Source organism: Piliocolobus tephrosceles, chromosome 5 (assembly GCF_002776525.5).
Source record: "Piliocolobus tephrosceles isolate RC106 chromosome 5, ASM277652v3, whole genome shotgun sequence".
In the NCBI taxonomy this organism is placed as follows: domain Eukaryota; kingdom Metazoa; phylum Chordata; class Mammalia; order Primates; family Cercopithecidae; genus Piliocolobus; species Piliocolobus tephrosceles.
Window position 1 is genome coordinate 140,476,380 of NC_045438.1, and position 23,878 is coordinate 140,500,257.

The 23,878-nt window shown below is 39.8% G+C and overlaps 2 protein-coding genes across 2 annotated transcripts; both read right to left on the reverse strand.

Moving 5' to 3' along the window:
- Positions 1–382: 382 nt before the first annotated feature.
- On the reverse strand, positions 383–11,040 carry ZSCAN26 (zinc finger and SCAN domain containing 26). Its single transcript, XM_031935679.1, is given in 4 exon segments — positions 383–2,201; positions 5,591–5,708; positions 6,037–6,522; positions 10,934–11,040. Coding segments are annotated over 3 exon segments (1,440 nt in total). The 5' UTR covers positions 6,457–6,522; positions 10,934–11,040; the 3' UTR covers positions 383–1,299.
- A 6,560-nt stretch (positions 11,041–17,600) lies between these two features.
- NKAPL (NFKB activating protein like) lies at positions 17,601–18,833 on the reverse strand. The gene has a single exon (XM_023191648.2). The coding sequence runs from the start codon at positions 18,333–18,335 to the stop codon at positions 17,601–17,603; it is 735 nt and encodes a 244-aa protein (XP_023047416.1). The 5' UTR covers positions 18,336–18,833.
- Between the last annotated feature and the right edge of the window lie 5,045 nt (positions 18,834–23,878).

Below are 23,878 nucleotides of genomic sequence, written 5' to 3' on the forward strand. Positions count from 1 at the left end.
ACTGGGAGGTGCCTCTTTCTGTTCCTCTGCCTTTTGTCCACATTTTACATCTGATAACTGGAGCTTCAGCAGCCATCAAGGATGGACTAATTATCTCCAGCCCTTTTCTATTAGACAGAAAAATAAACTTGTATGAAGTCACTCATGCCTTGTTTTTAAACTATATGCAGCTGAATCTAGTCCCAATCACTACATGAGGGTTCGCTGATCTTTTCACACTGGGAGACCGAAAAGTCTTCTCCTGAAAGGAATACCCTCTGCAGCTACTAACAATTAGTAGGTGGTGTTTATCATTCTGGTGACATGTTTTGGAGTGGACACCCCTAATTTTAATATTCTTCATCTGTGACATTCTGGTATTCACAACATAAAGATCATGATCTCCTCTCCAAGCTGACTTTATTGTTCAACTTCCAAAGTATTCCAGAACAAGCAACATTTCAAAATTGCATCATCAATATTAAAGGGCAAAAGTCCAATTTCTTTCATCAGACATTTACTGCATAGTGTCTATGCAGCAGCCACTAGACTGGCACTGGAGTTATCAAGTCAAGACAGTTGCTATTCAGATTAATTCAGCAAGGTTCATTCAAATTACTCATGAAATCTCTTTCAAAGTCTAAAACGTTGATTTATAACTTGAATCTTGACATAATGTGGTGGGGATGGGGAAGTGGTAAAATTACATGAAACTAAACCCTGAAGGCAAGTTCTAAAGTTCACCAGTGAAAAATATCTTTGCTTTTGAAAATGCTTCCACTGGGGAAGGAAGGGGTAAGGCCAGTGGGAGGAATGAGGTGAAGCCACTGCGGGAAAATGTTCACCATTAACCTGTACTTTAAGACACCTTTGAGAGTAGTCTCAAGGTGCAAACATCATCAGTTTTATTTTATAGGAGTAAGTTGCTATAGCATATGCAAAAATATCAATCTTCTCTTGTTCTGCTTAAGCCTGCAAATCTGTGGGCACCTGATTCACAGCTGACTTCAAAACCCTTACTCAGTCATGAAGCTCTCTATTGCTTAGAGTATATAATCATGCAGTTATGTTAAAAGCTCTGAGATGTCCTGCAGTGAAGAATGCTGGTTAACTTTGATCCTATCATATCATCTAGGATGAAATCACTGGGGTCCAAAGCTGACTTCAAGGAAAGCAAAGGAGAGGGAATAGAGGCAGGGAGCCCCCAACTCAGCCCCCAAGAATTTTCTGATGCCACAGTGGGCTACGGTGACTCTTCCTAAAGTGCTATTTGATAGTCAATGTGCCCTCTCTGACGTTCTACAAGGAGAGAATGCCTCATCAAGCCAGTTTGTCTTTGTGGTGATATCTCTGATGTTGAAAAAGACCTGACCTTTGCCTGAAGGCTTCTCCACATTCACTACACTGATAGGGTTTTTCTTCATTGTGGATTCTTACATGCTGAGCAAGGTGTGAGTTTAGTCGGAAGGCTTTCTGGCATATGTTACACTTGAAAGGTTTTTCTCCAGTATGAATTCTGTGGTGTCGAATAAGGTCTGAGGTCAAACTGAAGGCTTTTCCACACTCATTACATTGATGGTTTTTGGAGTGACTGTGGATTCTCTGATGGTGGGTGAGGAGTAGGGCCTGACTAAAGGTTTTTCCACACTCCTTGCACTCACAAGGCTCCTCCTGACTGTGAATTCTCTGGTGTCGATTAAGGTGAGAACTGCGCCTAAAATTTTTTCCACAATGGATACATAGATAAGGTTTCTCTCCAGTATGAATTCTGAGATGTTCCAAAAGGCCTGCATTCTGGCTAAAGACTTTGCCACACTCGTTGCACTGATAAGGCTTCTCACCAAGATGGATTTTCTGATGTCTGACGAGGTGTGAACTCCTCTGAAAGGCTTTCCCACACTCATGACACTGATGACCTTTCTCTCTAGAAAGGACTTTCTTATGTCCTGTAAGACTGGAACTCCGACATGCATCAGACTCGCAGAGTTTCTTTCCTGTGTGTGTACTCGCATGTTCAATCAGGTCTGAGTGCTGGATGAATCCCTGCCCACATTCTGAGCATTTATACTCAGTCTCCTCTTTGGGCTTGGGCTGCTGCCTTTCCAAGTTAGAGCCCTCATTATGAGCCTCCATGGGTTCAGATATTTTCCCAGATGACTCTACTCTTCCACAAGAGTCTGTTACTACAACAAGCTTCCCATTCTCAATCCTTGTCTCCTCACCTGCAATATTAAATATATACCACCAATTACTTGTCTTTTGATGCTTGGGGAAAGGAATCTGCAACTAGAAGGAAAAAAAAAAAAACTTAACGAAGCCATGTGTGCAAAGTAAAAACACTGTGGATGCTTGTGACTGTATAAAAGAGTTACGGAATGGTACACAAGACATTGTTAACTATGACTACCTTTGGGGAAAGATGGGGAATTCTGGTGGGAGGTAACTTATTTTAAATAGTTTAAATTTTATCATGTGATACCACACACAGAGAAGCTAGCAAGCAAGCAAATAAACGGTCTCAAAGGGCATGCCTGTACAGTCTTGAAGATAACTTGTCACATGGAAAATAAAAAAGCTAGGTTAATTGAGACCCCCAGGGCCCATAAGAAAGGGACGGCATTTTAACTGAAAATGAAGAAATGTAGATGTGGTGCCAATTTTATCACTAACTGTGTAATCTTTAAAAAGTAAGGTAAATTATCTGGGCTCTGCGTCCTCATCAATAAAGAAAGAATATTGCACCATAAGACCATGACAATAACATGAAGTTCACAAAAAATACCTTCGGCTTTCCTAATCTCCTTGGACAACAGTAACTGCTCTCCTGTGTGGTTCAACAGAGTTTTTATCTCAACGCTGTGATAATTTATTCATGTCTATCTCTCTCCCTGCACCCCTGATACACAATGCCCCAAGAGACTGTAAGCACATGCAGAGCAGACTTTGTTTTCTCTAGCACAGAGCCTGGTACATAACAGACATTAAACAAATGTTTACTAAATAAATGGCCTGTGTCCTAAGGGTGAAATTAAATGAAAATAGAGAAAACTTAAGCTCAGATACACAAGCAGACGGGTGAGAAGAATGTCAAGGTTTTTGTTTTGTTTCATTTTATATTTTTATTTACCAGTTTTTCTTGTAGCTAAGGATAACTCCTTAAAGTCTGGGAGCGTGACTGGGGACGCAAAGTCAGAATGAGAGAGTAGAAGGAAAGCTGGATGGAGAAAATAGAAGAAAGAGACTCTAAGCAGCACTAATAACAAACAAAAGAGGGTTAATCAGTGTGAGCAAGTTAATTCAGCAGATAATTAAAAAGGAGAGAGTAGATGACAGCCAAAAGGAAAAGTGAAAGTGAAGGGATTAGTAAGGAGATATCAGAGAAAGGAAGGTCACAGGTGGGGAGTGAAGAAATTAAATAAAGTAATAATGTACTGTGTACAAAGACCCTCTACGACAGAATGAAGTATTCAGTCCTACACGGGGGCAGGGGGCAGGAATGAGAGATTAAGGGAAAGGAATAAGACTCTTCCAGTAATGACATAATCACATATACAACTTAAAAAAAGCAAGAGAGGATGAAACCAAAAAAACCCTGAATTTTGAATATAAAATAACATTTTCAACAGATCCAGGGGGTAAGGAACATTTTCAAGAGTCTACTGATGTTACATTCACTTTTTTTGAGACCTGGTCTTGCTCTGTTGCCAAGGCTGGAGTACAGTGGTGCAATCACATAGCTCAATGCAGTCTTGAACTCCTGGGCTCAAGCAATCCTCTTGCCTCAGCCTCCCAAGCGGCTAGGACTACAGCTGCATGCCACCACACCTAGCTAATCATGTATTTATTTATTTATTTATTTATTTTTTGTAGAGACGGGGTTTCACTATGTTGCCCAGGCTGGTCTCAAACATCTGGCTTCAAGCAATCCTCCCACTTTGACTTCCCAAAGTACTGGGATTACAAGTATGAACCACCACGGCAGCCACATTTACTTTTTGTATTTAAATTATACACCCATCACTGATTACATGGTACAAATTCATTTCTACAAGGCTATTGAGAAAAGTTAGGCCCCTTTCTTTCAGCTACTTTATTCAGAATGTTCCCAGAAGAAAGGTAACTTTGAAGGTGACTTGGAAATTGAACAGAGGAATAGGTAGAATGTAAAGCATGGTTTTAGATATGAAACCGGCCATTCATCAAATAGACATTTATTGAGGGTCTATGCTAGGCCAGGGACTCAGGAAACAAAACAAAACCCTTCCCTTTTAGTCTGGCAAGAGAAAAAGAGAAGCAAACTAGAAACTACAATATAATGTAATCAGTTCTACAACAGAAAAAAAAAAAAAAGAAATGAAAAAATGTAAGGAGCAAAAATTAGGAAGAATTTCAGTGACAAAGAAAAGAAAGGAGGCTGAACGAGGTGGCTTGCACCTATAATGCCAGCACTGTGAGAGGCCCAAATGGGAGAAATACTTAAGACAGGAGTGCGAGACCAGCCAGCGCAATATATGGAGACCCTGTCTCTACAAATAATTATAATAAAAAGCCAGATGTGGTGGCACACACACCTGTAGTGCCAGCTACTTGGGAGGCTGAGGTGAGAGGATCACTTGAGACTGGAAGGTCAAGGTTATAGTGAGCTATGACTGTACCATTGCACTCCAGCCTGAAGACAGAGCAAGACCCTGTCTCAATAGAAAAACAACAATAAAAAAGAAAATATAGAAAAAAAAAATCCAGGTGACATTTAGAAATGAAAGATAGTGGTCATTTACAATAATTTGAAGGAAATTTTTTTAAAATGGCTTTCTTTGCCTTGATTAAGAAATGAGCACTACTTTTTTTTTTTTTTTTTGAGACAGAGTCTCGCTGTGTCACCCAGGCTGAAGTGCACTGGTATGATCTCGGCTCACTGCAACATCTGCCTCCCGGGTTCAAGCAATTCTCTGCCTCAGCCTCCCAAGTAGCTGGGATTACAGGCACCCGCCACCACACCTGGCTAATTTTTGTATTTTTAATAGAGATGGGGTTTCACCATCTTGGCCAGGCTGGTCTTGAACTCCTGACCTTGTAATCCACCTGCCTTGGCTTCCCAAAGTGCTGGGTTTACAGGCAAGAGCCACCATGCCTGGCCACTACTTGTTTTTTTTAAGAGATGTTGCCCAGACTGAAGTGCAGTGGCGGAATCATTGCTCACTGCAGCCTTGAACTGGGCTCAAGACATCCTTCTCCCTTAGCTTCCCAAGTAGCTGGCCTAGCACTACTTTTTTCATTCACCCCTACAGTAAGAGGAAGAAGAGCAAAGTGAAGGTCCAGGTTCCCTTTGTACCCTTTCCTTGCTATTTTGTTCAACTAAAATATTTGGGGTGATAGACATCTCTTATCTCTTGATAGTGGTTCTGATTAGACCATAATTATTTCACATTTGTGAAAACTCATTGACCTGTACATCTAAAAAGAGTGAATTTTACTACATGTAAATTATGCTTCAGTAAACCTAACTCAAAACAAAAGCAAAAAACAAAAGACAAGGGTGCTAACCAGAACCTCAGAGGGAAAGGCACAATCCACCACATCTCACACACAGCAGATGCAATCCAGTTCTTACCCTTCTCTTTCTTGGGCTTTGTAACTTCACGCTCAGGCGGAACTCGCTGTTCCTGCACTCCTCTCAGAGGGGCCATCTCCTCCACAAGTAGTTTTTGTTCCTTTGCCTGGTCTGGATCCTAGAGACAATTAGGTATATGGAGGCATAATTAGATATAGGTGGGTTTAGGAAACTGCTGTTCAGAAAAACACCTACATGTTAAGAAAGAGAACAAAGAGAAACCCCAGAGGGGCAAAGAAAAGAAGATGGGGAATCTGGCACACATTGTTTTCTCCCAGCAAGGGCCAGGTAAGGTTGAGGGAAGACCTATAGAAGTGAACAGCTAGACTGGAAAAAAACTGAATCAAAGCTTAGTAATTCTCCTTCCGCTGATGAGCCCACGTCCACCTGTCTGGCCAGAGATCTCAATTTCTGCATTCCTGAAAAAGAGCACATCTGACCCTTACCACCTGTTGTCCTGTTTCTCCAAGATCCAGCTGCAAATCCTCCAGAACCACCACCATGTCCTCCCTGCTCTCTGGGTGATGCTCCTACACCCAGGCCTGGAGCTCCTTAGGCAGGATGGTCAGAAACTGCACCAGCACCAGCAGCTCCAGGATCTGCTCCTTGGTATGGGTCGCCGGCTGTAACCACTGTTGACAAAGCTCCCGGAGCCGACTTAGTGCTTCTCGAGGTCCTGTGGTCTCTTCATAACGCAACTGCCTGAATTGTTTGCACAATGGCTCCTGTCCAAGGCCTTTACTGCTTCCTTGCAGCTTGAATCCCTGTTCCCAAGTAGAGTAGTGATCCTCCCTCACTACCCGAAGCCCCTCCTTCTTCAGATTCAGGGGAGCCAGGGAATGGGCACTCACCAGTGCTGTCGCCATCCCCAGCTTCAGACTGCTCTCCTTGTTTTGGAGAACTTTCTTTGGACTGTATCTTCAGAGATACTCCTAAAAATATAGTAGCAAGAAGGATAGAAACAGTAATAGTACCGCTAACAAGAACAGTAACATTTTCTTGGGTTTATACATTTCCTATTACCCATTTTTTTCTCTCTGAAACAATCATTTCTAAACATATATACAGAAGGAAAAAATTATCTTACAGAATATCCTCTAATGTAGAAGGAATAATAGATTTGAAAAATCACCATTTTGCAGCCCTCAAAATAACTGAGGCTAGCCACTGTGACTCACATTTCCATTTCAGCACTTTGGGAGGCTGAGGTGGGAAGACTGCTTAAGCCCAGGAGTTTGAGTCCAGCCTGGGCAACATAGTGACACCGGGCATGGTGGCACATGCCTGTAATCCCAGCTACTCGGGAAGCTCAGGAGAGAGAACTGCTTGAGCCCAGGAGTTTGAGTTCAGCCTGGGCAACCATAGCAACCCCAAGACCTATATTAAAAAAGGAAGAAAAGACAGAAAAAGAATGAAAGAAAGAAAAAGAAAAGAAAAAAGACAAGAAAAGAAAAAAGTGAAAATCAGACAAGGAAATAGGGAAAGTTTTTTCAGACAGAGAAAAAGACAGCATAAAGCTGTTGGCTGTTCAGTGTAGTAGTTAGTTATGGCCGGGAAAACGTTATATGGAGCCGGAATCCTGGGAAACATCTACACGTAAGAAAGAGAAGTGAGATGGAACTGGAAAGGTAGGAGGAGAAAAAAGACAGTAGTATCCAGAAGGTCAAGGAGGTCTATTTCTGCAAATGTGGAATGGTGGAAAGACCCTGGGCCTTAGACAGGCCTGGGTTCCAATACAGCCCTGTCACTTACATGCTGTGACCTGGGGCAAGTTACTTATCCTTTTGGACTTAGTTCACTCATTTGTAAAATGAAGATAATACCTAATTCACAGAAGTTTTGAGGTAAATGAGATAATTCTAAAGAATGGAGGAATTCATTGATTTATAAGGGAAATGATATGAACACAGTGTTCAAGAGTGTGAAATGCTATACGATGGTGGATTAATCTAAGACCTGGCATAGAAACTTGATTCAAAAACAAAGATGTCATTAGTGACCTCTGTGAAGGTAATTTTGGTAGTAAGAATAGCTAGCCTGCCGTAGGAAATGAGAAAATGGAGAGAGTGAGCATAAATGACAAATTTCAAAAAAGTAATACACTGAATGGAACAAGAGAGATAGGGCAGAAACTAGAAAGGGCTAATGTAGAGTATAAATATGTTTGCGACTTCAGTTACTGTCCTTATGCTGATGATTTCCTTATTCTTCAGGTCAGACATCTCAAGTGTGTCACACTTGAATTTCCTTCTGCCTATTTGGGACCAGGATACCCTACAGAAGCCTCTCAAATCCAACATGTCAAAAATGAACTCAGACAATTCCCTATCATCCTTTGCGGCAGGCCCCTGGTATGTGGAGATTTAGCATTCTTGATTTTGACTATGCTTGAGTGTCCCTATAGATCAGTGAAATACTATCTGTCAGCTGCTGATACATGCCTTTGAATCAATGTGCATATGGTAAGTGGCAGAACGGGGGAAGGCTCACTTAATCAGTGGCTTAGCCTTCAAATAGTTTGCTGTTACATATTCCTGAATGTGTACATAGTAACACTTCCCAGCTGATAATTATTTTTCTTAGTCAAAATGAACTTAAACTTTAAAAAGCCAATTTCTAGTATTCTTAATATAAGTAAAAAAGTCCAAGAAAGTGATGATTATCAGTGAAACCCTGTGTCTACTAAAAATACAAAAATTAGCTGGGCATGGTGGCACAGGCCTGTAGTGCCAGCTACTCACAGGCTGAGGTAGGAGAATAACTTGAACCCGGGAGGCAGAGGTTGCAGTGAGCCAAGATCACACCACTACACTCCAGCCTGGGTGACAGAGTGAGACTCTGTCTCAAAAAAAAGTGATGATTATTAGCCAGAAAATAAAAGGTTGGTATTATAATGGTTAATTTCATGTCTCAACTTACCTGGGCCACAGGGTGCTCAGATATTTGGTCGAACATTATTCTGGATGTTTCTGTGAGGGTGTTTTTGAAATCAGATTAACATTTAAACTGGTAGACTGTAGACTAAAACAGACTGCCCTCCATAATGCTGGTGGGCCTCATCCAAGCAGTTAAAAGTCTGACAAGAACAAAAAGGCTGACTCACCCCTGAGTAAGAGAATTCTTCCTGTCTAAAATGCTTCAAACTGAATCATCAGCTTTCTTCTTGCCATCAGACTTGGAACTAAAACAGCTCTTCCTGAATCTCAAGCCTATGGCCTTCAGACAGGAACTACACCATCAGCTCTCCTGGTTCTTAGCGTTTGGGCTTGAGCTGGAACTAAACCATTTGCTCTCCTGGGTCTCCAGCTTGAAAACTCACTCTGAAGATACTGGGACTTGCCAGCCTCCATAATGACCTATGCTAATTCCCTATAGTAAATCTCTTTCTAGATCTCTAGCTATCTTTACCAATATAGATACCCTAGTTATGCATGATACAAATACAGGCATTTGTGTGTGTGTGTGTATATATACATATAATTCATATTACTATTTATGTATATATACCTGTATTCGTATTATTACATCTATAGAGGTATCTTACCAATATCAGTATATAAATATATCTATGCCACATACATATATATATATATACTGATATGTATATCAGTATTGGTATATAAATAAATATGTGGTATGATGTTGATATGTATATATAGAGTATGATGTGTGTGTGTGTTTTTTTTTTCTTTGAAACGGAGTCTTCCTCTGTTGCCCCGGCTGGAGTGCAGCGGTGCGATCTTGGCTCACTGCAACCTCTGCCTCCCGGGTTCAAGTGATTCTCCTCCCTCAGCCTCCCAAGTAGCTGGGATTACAAGTGCCTGCCACGACACCCAGCTAATTTTTGTATTTTTAGCAGAGACAGTGTTTTACCATGTTGGACAGGCTGGTCTCGAAATCCTGACCTCAAGTGATCCACATTCCTCAGCCTCCCAAAGTACTGGGATTACTGGCCACATATGATGCTGAATTAGTGGTGAGTCCATTTCTATAATGTGATTAAATATATCAAACAAAATATATAATAATTTGATAAACTGTTTTGGGAGGAGCTCCATCTACCCAGCTATTTGAGCCAGAAAACTGACCATTCCTTCCTCCTTTCATATCTCATGTATCTGATCAATCAAGTTCTATTGATTCTATTGCTTAAATATTTCTCAAATCAATCCACTTCTCATCCCCTTTGCCATCATCTTCTACCCAGACTACTGTGACAAACAGACTGGACTACACATTAATCTATTTTCCACACACAAACAGTGATCATTCTAAGGAGGATATGAAGTATTATTATATCCCTGCTATGCCTGTTACATATAATGGCTGATTATTACCCTTAGGCTTAAGTTCAAAACATTTAATATGGTTTAAATTGTTTTTTGATCTAATGAACTACTTTATTTCCTCAAATTTGCAATACTCTTTCTTGCTCATTGGCCCTTCCACAGCTTATTCCTTCTGCTTGGACCACCCTCCAACCCTCCAATTTTCTTCTTGTTAATGCCCACTCACACTTCATGTCTCAGCATAATAAAACAATGAGCCAGGACAACTATATTACATGTTTCACATATATTAATTATTTAACTCTCACACAACCCTATAAAGAAGATACTATTCCTAATTTCATCGTGCAGAGAAGGAAATTGAGACGGGGAGAGTTGAAGAATTTACACAAGGTATCAAAGCTAAACCTGAGATCTTTCCTCCAGTATCTCTTGTACCCACAGGCCCAAAACCTTGAATTTATATTTGCCTTCTCTCTTACTGTCACACCCTACATCTGACCCAGTAGCAAATATTATTGGCTCTATTTTCAAAGCAGATCAATAATCTGACCACTGGCTCAAGATATCCTTATCTCCCACCTGAATTACTTGGAATTTTAAAAAAATTACTCTTAACTTTTAAATTTTCTTGATTCCATTCTTGCCCACTTACAGTCTATTATCATCATGAGTCTCCACGTAAAGATGCTTTAAAACGTAAGTCAGATCATGTTTTCTTCTGCTCAAAATCCTCCAAAAACCCTCACCAAGACAAAATTCCTTACACGATACGATTATCATTTACTCTACACTTTTCCTCTCCATACCCCAATCTCTCTGACATCATTCCCTACAAAGGTCACCTTTGTTCACTGCTCCAACCACTCTGGTCTCCCCGTTATTCCTCAAATATGCCAAGCAAGTTCTTGCTTTAGGATCTTTTGCACTTGCTATTCCCTCTACCTAGAAAGTTCCTGTCCGCAAAAGCCACTTAGGTCTTTCCACCCACCTCCTTCAGATTTCTGCTCAAATATTACTAATCTTCTCGGTGACGCCTACATTTAATACCTACTTAAAATTGCGCTCAGTGGATGAAAAATATGCTGCAGAAGGTTGTACTCGGTTAACTAGATCCACAGCTTCATCACTCTCACAGGCCCCAGGGCGGATATCTCTGCCACGAACCCCGCCCCCTCGGTAGAGGGAAGGTTCTCTGCACCCGCTGAGAACCAGCGGCTCCCTCGGCCCCTAAGCCTCAGTTCCGCCCAGCTCCAGGGTCCGCTCACCTGGCCAAGGGGCCTCAGAGGAGCCAAACGCTCTGAAACACCATCTTAGCGCATCACCGAGGGTCAGCTCTAGCTCTTCGGAGGCCTTTCTTCTCCGCTCTAGGAACGCTGGAGGACCGTGGCTCTATGGTGCCACTGTTCGAGCATAGCAGGAGGAGACTAACATGGGTATTGCCTGCTGAGCATAGCTGGGAGGGTCATTTCGTTGTGAGCTGAGATTGCTGGTTTTTTTTTTTTTTTTCTTCTTTCTCATTTTAAAGCCAATGTTTATTTTATTCATGTAAAAACAGGCCAGCTCCGTTGAGTGATACAACCAACCAACATTTTCACTTTGCTCACATAAATAAAACACACACACTTCGCCATTTTTTCCCAATTTAAAAATTCATCAAACACAATGGCAAAAATAGTTGTCAAAGTACTTCGAAAATTAAACTAAACAATGGACATATGTTTGGATTGAAAGGTTTAAGGTAATAAGAAATTAAGTCTATTACTGTGAGAGAAAATAAATCAACAACACTTTGCAATGAATGTAAGTTTTAGGGGGAATAAAAGCAACAGATACCACTTTATCAAAATAAATTCTACAACAGAGAACAGAAATAGTCTCTCTTCCCACAGTATCACAAATGGGTTTTTATAGTTTTGAAGAAGATAAACTCTTTGAGTGCTTATACATTGCTGGTGGAAATGTAAATTAGTTCTGTCACTGTGGAAAGCAATTTGGAAATATCTTAAAGAACTTAAAACAGAGCTCTCATTTGACCCAGCAATTCCATTATTGGGTGTATACCCAGAGCAATATAAACTGTTCTACCATAAAGACCCATGCATTCGTATGTTCATCACAGCACTTTTCACAATAGCAGAGACATGGAATCAACCTAGATGCCCATCAATGGTGGACTGGATAAAGAAAATGTGGTACATACACCATGGAATATCATGCAGCCATAAGAATGAGATCATGTCCTTTATAGCAACATGGATGCAGCTGGAGGCCATTTATCCTAAGCCAATTAACACAGGAACAGAAAACCAAATACTGCATGTTCTTACTTCTAAGTGGGTGCTAAACATTGAGTAGACATGAACACAAACAGGGGAACAACAGATACAAGGACTTCTTAAAGGTGGAGGGTGACAGGAAGGTGAAGCTTGAAAAGTTACCTATAAGATACCATGCTACCACCTGGATGACGAAATCATTTGTACACTAAACCCCACCAGTATGCACTTTATTCATGTAATAAACCTGCACATGTACCCACTGAACCTAAAAGTTGGAAGAAAGAAAAAAAAAAAACCTCTTTAAAAACTCTGAACAAACTTTTCTGTTTAACTGATCAGTTGATAGAAGCTTTGAAATATCATTAAATATACAAACCATTGTACTATGACATGTAATTTATTCAGTGTTTCAAGCATTGAAATTATCATAATAGAAAAGAAAAAGCTATCAGTTTCATTATCACAAGCAGTTATCTTTTCTTCTTAGGTGTCTGAATGTATCTTTGAAAGCATATTTTTAAAGTAAAAATTAAATATGTTTACTTTAAAACTTTTCATTAGGCCAACAAATCTAGTCAATATAAATGTGTTACTAATTAGAAGTCAATATTCTTTCTTGAAGGGAAAACTCATATATCTTATTTTTTAATATCTAGAAAAGGACTTTTTAAAAAATTATATAAGGGATAAAGAAAATTTAATTTAAATAGAAAGTAAATACTATATCCTATTTACTGCCCCTCTAAAATTCCCTACCATGACTAGTTTCTTAAATCTGTCACTTTTATTATCAAGGCTGACATTATTGGCATTGCACTGGATATCCCATGAAAACCAAAACCTTTAAAGTAGCTAGACAAAGAAGAGTTTTTTAAAATTTACAAGGTGTGCATTTTTCATTTAAACAGTCTGTTTGTATCTTTTGGGAGGGGTAGGGGTAGATAAGGTGACAATAGCTCAAAACACTATTATCACCAGGAGAGACAAAATACTAAAATACAAATCAATTTTCAAACTTGAGGTTTTCATTTTCTAGGATTATCCTCATTTTTGTAAACTATAGTGATCACGTTTCTACCAGATCCATTCATAGGATATTCAAGATAAGAACTTTCTTTTCCATATCATCAGTAGAGATGCTATTGCACTACAAGTCATGCCACCATGCTGCAGCATAAGATTTACAGTTCTTATCTTCTGGTAATGATGCTTCCTGCTCTTCTCTCTCCTTGTACCTATACAGGAAGGTCTCATTCATTACTCTGAGGTTTTAAATTTTAATTTGTCCCGTGATTGTTCTAAACAATCAAAGCCTACAAATGAATCTAACAAATTTATAGTTCAATATTAGGAAACCTATAACTTTAAGTCACCCATATTAGTAGGCTGATAAAGAAAAATCATATAATCTCCACAAATGCTACAATGTCATTTCATAAAACTCAACATATGTTTCTGACTAAAAGCAGAAATTCCTAATAAAAAATAAATAGATGGATGATTCCTTTATAAGGCAAAAATAAATACATCCCGAATATACCAAAAACATCTCTTATATTTGATGGTGAAATCTTAGACATATCCCCCATAAATTCAGATTAAAATCTAGCTGAATTCATTAGGCTAAAAATAAAAAGAGCAATTTTGCTAAATCTATAATATCTGACTCTCTAAATTGCTGGTAGCTAAGGTTAAGAAACACCTTCCCCTGTACTATAGAACTTTAAAACAAACAAACATGAAATACACATTAGACCCCTTATGCCAGTGGGAGATTTTTATATTTTGTGAAACACTACTTTTGATAATTCCATAAAGTCATCTAATAATGGTCTACAAGAACATTAATGCTATTTCATAAAATGTGTCAATTGTAAATCAGCAGTAGCCTCACTAGTTTGCTTTCTTAGGCTGTTTCTCAGCACTGAATAAAACTCAGTGTAACTCTAGTGGCTAAGACAAGTTATTTGATCTGTTCAATTTCCTGCTTGAGCAGAGTGAAGTAATAAAGTGATTCTGATGGTTTCTTGAAATGTAAACATAATACAAAATTTTTGTTGTGCTATTTTTCTTCTATTTCACAGTCCATAACTACATACTCTGGGCAAAACTACTTCAAAGGAAAAGTTGTAACCCTTTTTATTATCTCCCCTGAGACAACAGTGATCTGCAGTCAAATTCCAACTCTTGAAATCTCTTTTAAGGCAGATTTATTGGCCAAGTCCCTCTCTAATAGCAACATTAAATGGCAAGTTAAGCATAACTACAGCAAAAAAGCTATCATGAGTATTCCACTGTAGGCATTAGATATACTATTTGTTGCATGGTGTTTATTTTATCTTTCTGGGAAAGAAGCTCACCAATCTTACCTTGGCTTACTTAGAAGTCACAGTTTCTCGGCTGCATCTTCTTCCAAGCGAGAAAGATAAAGATATTTGACCACTGTTAGAAAATCTTTTTAGACTTTAAAGGGCATTATAGTCAAGTGTCTCCCAGAAAAACAAGTCAAAGGTAAATAACACGGAGATACATTTGCAAGATATTTGATAAAGATCTAATTTATTTATTAAAGAGTTTTTATGATCAGTAAGAAAAAAAGACCAACAACGCTATAGAAGAATGGACAAAGGTTATCAGGGGAGCAGTTCACATACACACAAAAGAATTTCAAAAGACTCATAAATACATCTATGAAAAGATACTCTACCTTACTCTTAACAATAAATAAAAATGAAACGCCATTTTTACCTTAGATTGGGAAAGATCAAAAGGTTCGAAAATACAATGATGTTGGTGAGTGTGTAAACACAGAAGGTGGTGTTGCAGTATCTATTAAAAGCACACAGAGCTTAAATGTGACATTCTTAGACTTTCCTTGACCACTATGTCAAAAAAGTTCCTCTCAATACTGTCTCTAGCCCCTTACTTTCTTCACATCATACTGTAATTTGTAATTTTTGTCTATTGGCTTTTATAAGTCTGTCTCCCTCAGTAAAATGTAAAATTCTATGATGGCAAGGAGCAAGTCTAACTTGTTTCTTGGTTTATCCCCAGTACCAGCCATAGTGCCTAATACGTAGGAAGCACCTGATATTTTCCCTTTGTTTCAATACTTCTATTTTGAGGTTAGCATTTCTAGATGACCAACAGGATTCTTTTTGAGCTAATATTCATCTATTTTCAGATGAATATGCTACAGATATACTGTTACATATCCACAGAGGCTTTCACTATAGTGCTCTGTGATAGCAAAATATAGAAAAACATCTTAACCATCCAACAAAATATGGTGCTTTCATATAATGGAATACTATAAGGTTATTTAAAAGAAAGGAAGATTCATATGTATTGATATAAAACATCTCCAGGATGTATTAATTGAAAAGAGCAAGGCGTCAATCCTTGTGTATAATGTGGTACAGTTTGTTCCAAAAATTGAAATATGCACATGTAACAGCATGTCTATCACCAATATGCCACAACCCCCTTTGGCAAAAATCTCAAGGTGGTGTGGTCCAGTGTCAGCCATGTCACATCCTGTGGAAGGGTAAAGATGCCCTTCCACATCGCACTGCCCTGTCAGATTCTAGAACCCCATTTCCTCACCTTCATGTCTCTGGGGGCTAATCAGTATTAGTCCCAAGACTGGTGCTAGCCAGTCTCTCGATGCTAATTCTCCTGTCCTTGTGGTCCCTCCTGACCTGGTCTCCTCATGAGTTGTGCCAACTACCTTATTCTTCTTCTAGTTCTCTCTCTCGTTAGTTCAAATTGCATCATGTTGTAAGTCTCCCACAATTTCGCAGGCCTTGATCAAAGTAAAACATTCCCTGGGGGTTCGGGCTGTGAGAAATAGCCTGCCTTTTATCATATTCTGCTGGGAAAAAGTGCAAGGAACATCACATTCTGCGGGAACAAGAGCCAAACTGCCTCATTATGGGAACGTCTTATCAACACATAGCAGTATGTAGCAGCAAGCCATACTGCCCAGACCCCTCCCACCTAGGCCTATAAGTACCCCAGCCTGTAAGCAGTGGTGGACACTGGCATTAGGCTGCTTCCCCACCTCTGTGGGTGTTATGCTGGACATAAAGCCTGCATTTCCTGTTGAACTGACCTCTGTGTGTATATCTTTCTTTAACCCTTGCCTTCCCTTCACAACCTAACATCTTTGCGTGTGTGTGTGTACGTGTGAGAGTAGGTCTCGCTGTAGGTCTCGCTATGTTATTCAGGTTGTTCTTGAACTCCTAGATGTAAGCAATTCTCCCACCTCAGCCTCTGAAAGTGCTGGGATTACGGGCAAGCCATCATGCCTGGGTCTTCTTCTGTATACCTTATCATTTTCTCTTTCTCTTGCTAGTCTAGGTGGCCCTAATCTACTCAAGCGCTCTGATCATCATCTTTTGTATCTCTTTTTATGAATAAACCTTATATCCTCTTAAATCAGAATTTGGCTAATAGTCAAAGCCAAGCTTTTCTTCAAGAAAATTTTCACTTTTAGCACATGTACTTTCATTATGTTTTTAAAAAATCATTCGAAACTGTAGTAGGCATTTCTTGGTTGTCTATTCCCCTTGCCCAAAATAACCCTGATTTTCAGTCAAGAATCCATTCCTCTACAACTGGTCTATGACTCCAGAGATAAGCCATTCTATTTCCTAAGCAACAACACTTGTTTTGAGTGGGCATGTGACCCAAGCTTATCCCATTATGGTGAATCTCTGGATTCTTGCTCGGATTGGCAACTAAGAAATGTTCTCTCTTCAGAGGTGGACCAGAAAAAAGATAACCAAACTCAAGAGCCTTGGCAGCCCTTTTGTTATATAAGGGAAACCAGCCCAAGGAAAATGACCCTTGGAAAAAAAAGTGGAGAAGAAAGCCAAAGTCCAGTTAAAGCCATGCAGAAAATCCATCCTTCGTCTAGACTTTTCCTTTGTTAAGAGCCACTAAATCTTTTCTATTTTCCAAGCCAGTCTGTTAACTGAAAGTAGAGGTATACACTTGGTTGAATCCTTTGTTCTTTCTGGGCTTCTTTTGGTTCCCCTGGGACAAATGAATGGCAAAACGGAGTAACAGGCGAAAAAAACTTTAATAGCTGTTAACCTTTATGCTGCAACATATACCCTTGTATAAGCACAGAATGTATATTCTGTATATAAGACGCCACAAAGATATTTTTTGGGGGAAAGGTGTCAGGGGTTAAAGTGAAATATTTACTTTTTATGAACTATCCTCCTGTAATGGTTGAATATTTTTAAAACCATGTGCACATATTACTTTTTAAAGTTAAAATAACAAAAAATAAGCTGCTAAAGGTATCTCAAAAGAAGCTTTTCCTGAGGGACTTAGTAATATGGTAAGTACAGTAGCACTGCAAAGCCTTTTAACACTTTCGGTCATATAAAACTTTGTTAAAAGTCCTGCTGCACAACAAACAAGTTCTTACTTGTCATCTTTCCCTTTTGTCTTTTTGTACACCATCTCTCGGAAACTGGCTAAAATCTTATTTTCTCTCTTTCGTCTCTCTTCTTGGTTAAAGGATGCAAGAGCTCTCTTCTCATCAGCACTGTAGATCTGGTTCTCCTTACGCAGTCGTACAGCCTCCATTCTGCGATGCCTGCTGCCACTCATGACATAACCTGAGCATTCAAAAGAAGCGATCTCTTCACTTGTCAACCCAATTTCACCTCTTCGTGGGATTCGCTTTCCAGCTTTTACATACTCAGCCATAGCTGCACCTTCACCGGGGAGCAAAGCATGGCCATAATTTAAAGGTTTCTCATCTTGAGAGGTATGTATTATAGGTGCTTCTGGCCCTATTAAATCCATAGTATCTGCCATATTTGGCTGCTCCATCCAGGTATCTTCTGACAACTCTTCTGAGTCTTTACAGCTTGAGTCACTGGATTCTTTCTTGGTCTTCTTATTCTTCATTTTCTTGTATTTTTTTGTTTTGTGTTTCTTTTTCTTCTCTTTCTTCTTGGCTTTAACTCTCTTCTTATCATCATTAGAGTTAGAATTTGTGTCAGAGTCTGAGTTACTGTTACTAACAGAATACTTCCTATGTTTTCTTTTAGACGACTTTTTATTTCTTGTTTTCTTGTTTCTTGAACGACTGGTCTTCTCTTTCCTGTGTTCTTCCAAATTGGAATCTGAACTGCTGCTTTTCTGATTCATTACCTCTTCTTCATCCCCAACTGGGTTATGTTCGTCAGAATCTGGCTCAGGGAATTTTGGAGACGGCCCCCACACCTCAGGCGCTCCCAATTCCCCAATCCTCTCTCTCTCCTTCAGCCTCCTCTGCCGATAGTTCTCTTCCTTCTCCTTCTCGTAGTCTTCCGCCCACTGCCGTTCTTCTGCATAGTAGCGGTGATGGTGGCGATATCCGCTATACGAGGTCGACGAACAGGACGGGTAGGCGTAGTTGCGGAACCCTGGGGGCCGCTCTCGCGACCCAGAGCGACTAAAGGGGTAAAGAGCGCCCACCTCCGATTCACTCCAAGGAGGCCTGAGGCCCTCATGGCCGCGGGAGTGAGAACGGGAACGGCCATCCCCAGAAGAACATCTGCTCCGCGGGGATGGTGGGCTCCCTGAGGAGCTGCGTCGCCGCCTCCGAGAGCCCAGGATGTCCTCGGACTAGCTGGACCGGGATACTGGGGGCATGAGCCGCGCCTCAACGGTAGGCGGTTACTACTGACACAGACGTTAGCTGGAGATTCGCGGCCACGCAGGCGCACTAGAATCGGCCTCCCATGCACGCCTTCCGCTTCCTGTCAGTTACCAGTCGGAAAAAGAATCCGCGCTTGTGCTGTGAGGCGCGGGCTTTGGCTGCGTGAAGGCTTCTTGTGGGAGGTGGGTAGGATTAAGGCGCACCTGTTTTTAGGGCTTATATTCCCCAACTTAAGCCGTGTGGGAACATAAAGGGACGAATTTGCGTCAGTGATTCCCTCTGCTGTTGGAACAGCCACTTCTCTTTTTCGATTTCGCCTTTTACCATTTTGCTTATCACCCTTTGTTCTTCCCTTTCATTTCTGCCTCCTTAACTTTACCCCTCTGTGAAAGATCCCTACTACCTACGCTCCTCATTTTTTCCGTCCTAAAAAAGGAAGTTGTCCACCCTCTTCGTGGAGGAAATATATTTAATCACTTCCCAACCCCCCTTGTTACCACTGGAAGCAAGAAGCAGAACTTCTTTTGGAATCAGTTTGAGCTCACCCTCTAAGCTAGGTGAAGGCCAGGCCAGAGTTGTACTTTTTTTTTTTTTTTTTTTTTTGAGACAGGATCTCACTCTGTCGCCCAGGTTGGGGTGCAGCGGCACTATCATGGCTCAGGGCCGACTTGACTTCCCGGGTTCAAGTGATCCTCCCAACTCAGCCTCCTGAGGAGCTGGGACTGCAGGTGCCTGCCACCACACCAGGTTGATTTTTTAATAATTATCTGTAGAGATGGTCACTTTGTTTCTGAGACTGATCTCAAACTCCTGAGTTCAAGCGATCCTTCCACCTCAGCCTTCCAAAGTGCTGGAATTACAGGTGTGAGCCACCATGCCCGGCCCAGAGTCATGATTTTAATTATTAAATTCACGGACTTTTCCACCCTAGAAACACACAGAAGCATCCCACTCGATCTTGTAGACAGATATCTTTCTATCTAGGGAGATTTCTTCAGAAACTGTAGTTTGGAAACCACTTTCTCAATACACATTATATCTCACTCTCAGAAATGACAAACATTTTATGCAAGATCATTTATCCCTCATCTTAAAATGTAAATAGGCATTAACATCATCTTGGTTCTCTCTAATTAAGTTGATCTGCTCAGTTGTTTGACAGCCAGGTCAAAACTTAAGAATGATGTCTTCCTGATGCTAGAACTCTAAACAACAAAATCAGGGAAATTAAATTGTATAAGACCAAATTATATCATTTGCTCTAAGTAGAATTTTAGTAAATTTGATTGAAGGGGATAAGAATTGGTTCCATGCATAAATTTAGGAACTGGTAAACAGCAGGGAGTATTGTGAGTATTATATGTGAATGGTCACATGTATAGTGAAAATATATGGATAGAGTGAGTACGATAGAGTTTGTGTAAGTAAAGAAAATTTTCTTTTGGAGTTATAAACTACTCGATAGGCCAATGAAATGGATATGTCTTACTTGGATAATTGTAAATTTAAGCCATTTCATATCTGATGTAGACTTGAATTAACAAGCTGATTGATGAAATACTTCTTTCAGGTAGCACACAGGAAAATTAAAGTTAGAATATATTTTTGATCTTTAGAAAAGTTATGACCTAGACTAGGGACTGGCAACCCTTTTCTGCAAAAGGCCAATAATAAATATTTTAGGCATTGTGGGCCAAGAGGCAAAATTGAGGATATTATTACATACTTTTTTAAAAAACAAAAAGTACATTTATTTTAAAGGATAAAGTATAATCAACAATTTGTTCAATTTTTCCAGGGAATAGATAACTTTTTTTTAAATTTTAAGTTCTGGGATACATGTGTAGAAAACGTAGGTTTGTTACATAGGTATACACATGCCATGGTGGTTTGCTGCACCTATCAACTCATCATTTAGTTTTAAGCCCCACATGCATTAGCTATTTGTTCTGCTGCTCTCCCTCCCCTCCTCCACCCTCCACAGGTCCTGGTGTGTGTTGTTCCCCTCCCTCTGTCTTGTGTTCTCATTGTTCAACTCCCCCTTATGAGAACATGCAGTGTTTGGTTTTCTGTTCCTGTGTTAGTTTGCTGAGGATAATGACTTCTAGCTTCATCTGTGTCCCTGAAAAGGACATGATCTCATTCCCTTTTTATAGCTGTGTAGTATTCCATGGTGTATATTACATACATATAACAAAAGAAAAAGGACATTTGCATTGATGCAATATAATTATATTATTATTCAAACTGTAATTGAGAATAATTTTGTAATGCATATTTTCTTTTTTTAAATTATGCTTTAAGTTCTAGGGTACATGTTCACAACGTGCAGATTTCTTACATATGTATACCTGTGCCATGTTGGTGTGCTGCACCCCTTAACTCATCATTTACATTACGTATATCTCCTAATGGTATCCCTCCCCCCTCCCCTGACCCCATGACAGGCCCCAGTGTGAGATGTTCACCACCCTGTGTCCAAGTGTTCTCATTGTTCAATTCCCACCTACGAATGAGAACATGCGGTGTTTGGTTTTCAGTTCTTGCAATAGTTTGCTCAGAATGATGGTTTCCAGCTTCATCCAGGTCCCTACAAAGGACATGAACTCATCCTTTTTCATGGCTGTATAGTATTCCATTGTGTATATGTGCCATGTTTTCTTAATCCAGTCTATCACTGATGGACATTTGGGTTGGTTCCAAGTCTTTGCTATTGTGAATAGTGCCACAATAAACATACGTGTGCATGTGTCTTTATAGCAGCATGATTTATAATCCTTTGCATATATACCCAGTAATGGGATGGCTGGGTCAAATGGTATTTCTAGTTCTAGATCCTTGAGGAATCACCACACTGTTTTCCACAATGGTTGAACTAGTTTACAGTCCCACCAACAGTGTAAAAGTGTTCCTATTTCTCCACATCCTCTCCAGCACCTATTGTTTCCTGACTTTTTAATGATCACCATTCTAACTGATGTGAGATGGTATCTCATTGTGGTTTTGATTTGCATTTCTCTAATGGCCAGTGATGATGAGCATTTTTTCTTGTGTCTGTTGGGGGGATAAATGTCTTCTTTTGAGAAGTGTCTGTTCATATCCTTTGCCCACTTTTTGATGGGGTCGTTTGATTTTTTCTTGTAAATTTAAGTTCTTTGTAGATTCTGGATATTAGCCCTTTGTCAGATGGGTAAATTGCAAAAATGTTCTCCCATTCTGTAGGTTGCCTGTTCACTCTGATGGTAGTTTCTTTTGCTCTGCAGAAGCTCTTTAGTTTAATTAGATCCTATTTTTCTATTTTGGCTTGTGTTGCCATTGCTTTTGGTGTTTTAATCATGAAGTCCTTGCCCATGTCTATGTCCGGAATGGTATTGCCTAGGTTTTCTTCTCGGGTTTTTATGGTTTTAGGTCTAACATTTAAGTCTTTAATCCATCTTGAATTAATTTGTGTCTAAGGTGTAAGGAAGGGATCCAGTTTCAGCTTTCTACATATGGCTAGCCAGTTTTCCCAGCACCATTTATTAAATAGGGAATCCTTTCCCCATTTCTTGTTTTTGTCAGGTTTGTCAAAGATCAGATGGCTGTAGATGTGTGGTATTATTTCTGAGGGCTGTGTTCTGTTCCATTGGTCTATATCTCTGTTTTGGTACCAGTACCATGCTGTATTGGTTACTGTAGCCCTGTAGTATAGTTTGAAGTCAGCTAGTGTGATGCCTCCAGCTTTGTTCTTTTGACTTAGGATTGTCTTGGCAATGCGGGCTCTTTTTTGGTTCCATATGAACTTTAAAGCAGTTTTTTCCAATTCTGTGAAGAAACTCATTGGTAACTTGATGGGGATGGCATTGAATCTGTAAATTACCTTGGGCAGTATGGCCATTTTCATGATATTGATTCTTCCTATCCATGAGCATGGAATGTTCTTCCATTTGTTTGTGTCCTCTTTTATTTCACTGAGCAGTGATTTGTAGTTCTCCTTGAAGAGATCCTTCACATCCCTTGTAAGTTGGATTCCTAGGTATTTTATTTTCTTTGAAGCAATTGTGAATGGGAGTTCACTCATGATTTGGCTCTCTGTTTGTCTGTTACTGGTGTATAAGAATGCTTGTGATTTTTGCACATTGATTTTGTATCCTGAGACTTTGCTGAAGTTGCTTATCAGCTTAAGGAGATTTTGGGCTGAGATGATGGGGTTTTCTAAATATACAATCATGTCATCATCTGCAAACAGGGACAATTTGACTTCCTCTTTTCCTAATTGAATACTCTTTATTTCTTTCTCCTGCCTGATTGCCCCAGTCAGAACTTCCAACACTATGTTGAATAGGAGTGGTGAGAGAGGGCATCCCTGTCTTGTCCCAGTTTTCAAAGGGAATGTTTCCAGTTTTGCCCATTCAGTATGATATTGGCTGTGGGTTTGTCATAAATAGCTCTTATTATTTTGAGACACATCCCATCAATACCGAATTTATTGAGAGTTTTTAGCATGAAGGGCTGTTGAATTTTGTTAAAGGCCTTTTCTGCATCTATTGAGATATTCATGTGGTTTTTGTCTTTGGCTCTGTTTATATGATGGATTACGTTTATTGATTTGCGTATGTTGAACCAGCCTTGCATCCCAAGGATGACGCCAACTTGATTGTGGTGGATAAGCTTTTTGATGTGCTGCTGGATTCGATTTGCCAGTATTTTATTGATGAGTTTTGCGTCGATGTTCATCAGGGATATTAGTCTAAAATTCTCTTTTCTTGTTGTGTCTCTGCTTTGGTATAAGGATGATGCTGGCCTCGTAAAATGAGTTAGGGAGGATTCCCTCTTTTTGTATTGATTGGAATAGTTTCAGAAGGAATGGTACCAGCTCCTCCTTGTACCTCTGGTAGAATTCGATTGTGAATCCATCTGGTCCTGGACTTTGGTTATTGCTGCAATTTTAGAGCCTGTTATTGTTCTATTCAGGGATTCAACTTTTTCCTAGTTTAATTTTGAGAGCGTATATGTGTCCAGGAATTTATCCATTTCTTATAGATATTCTAGTTTATTTGCATAGAGGTGT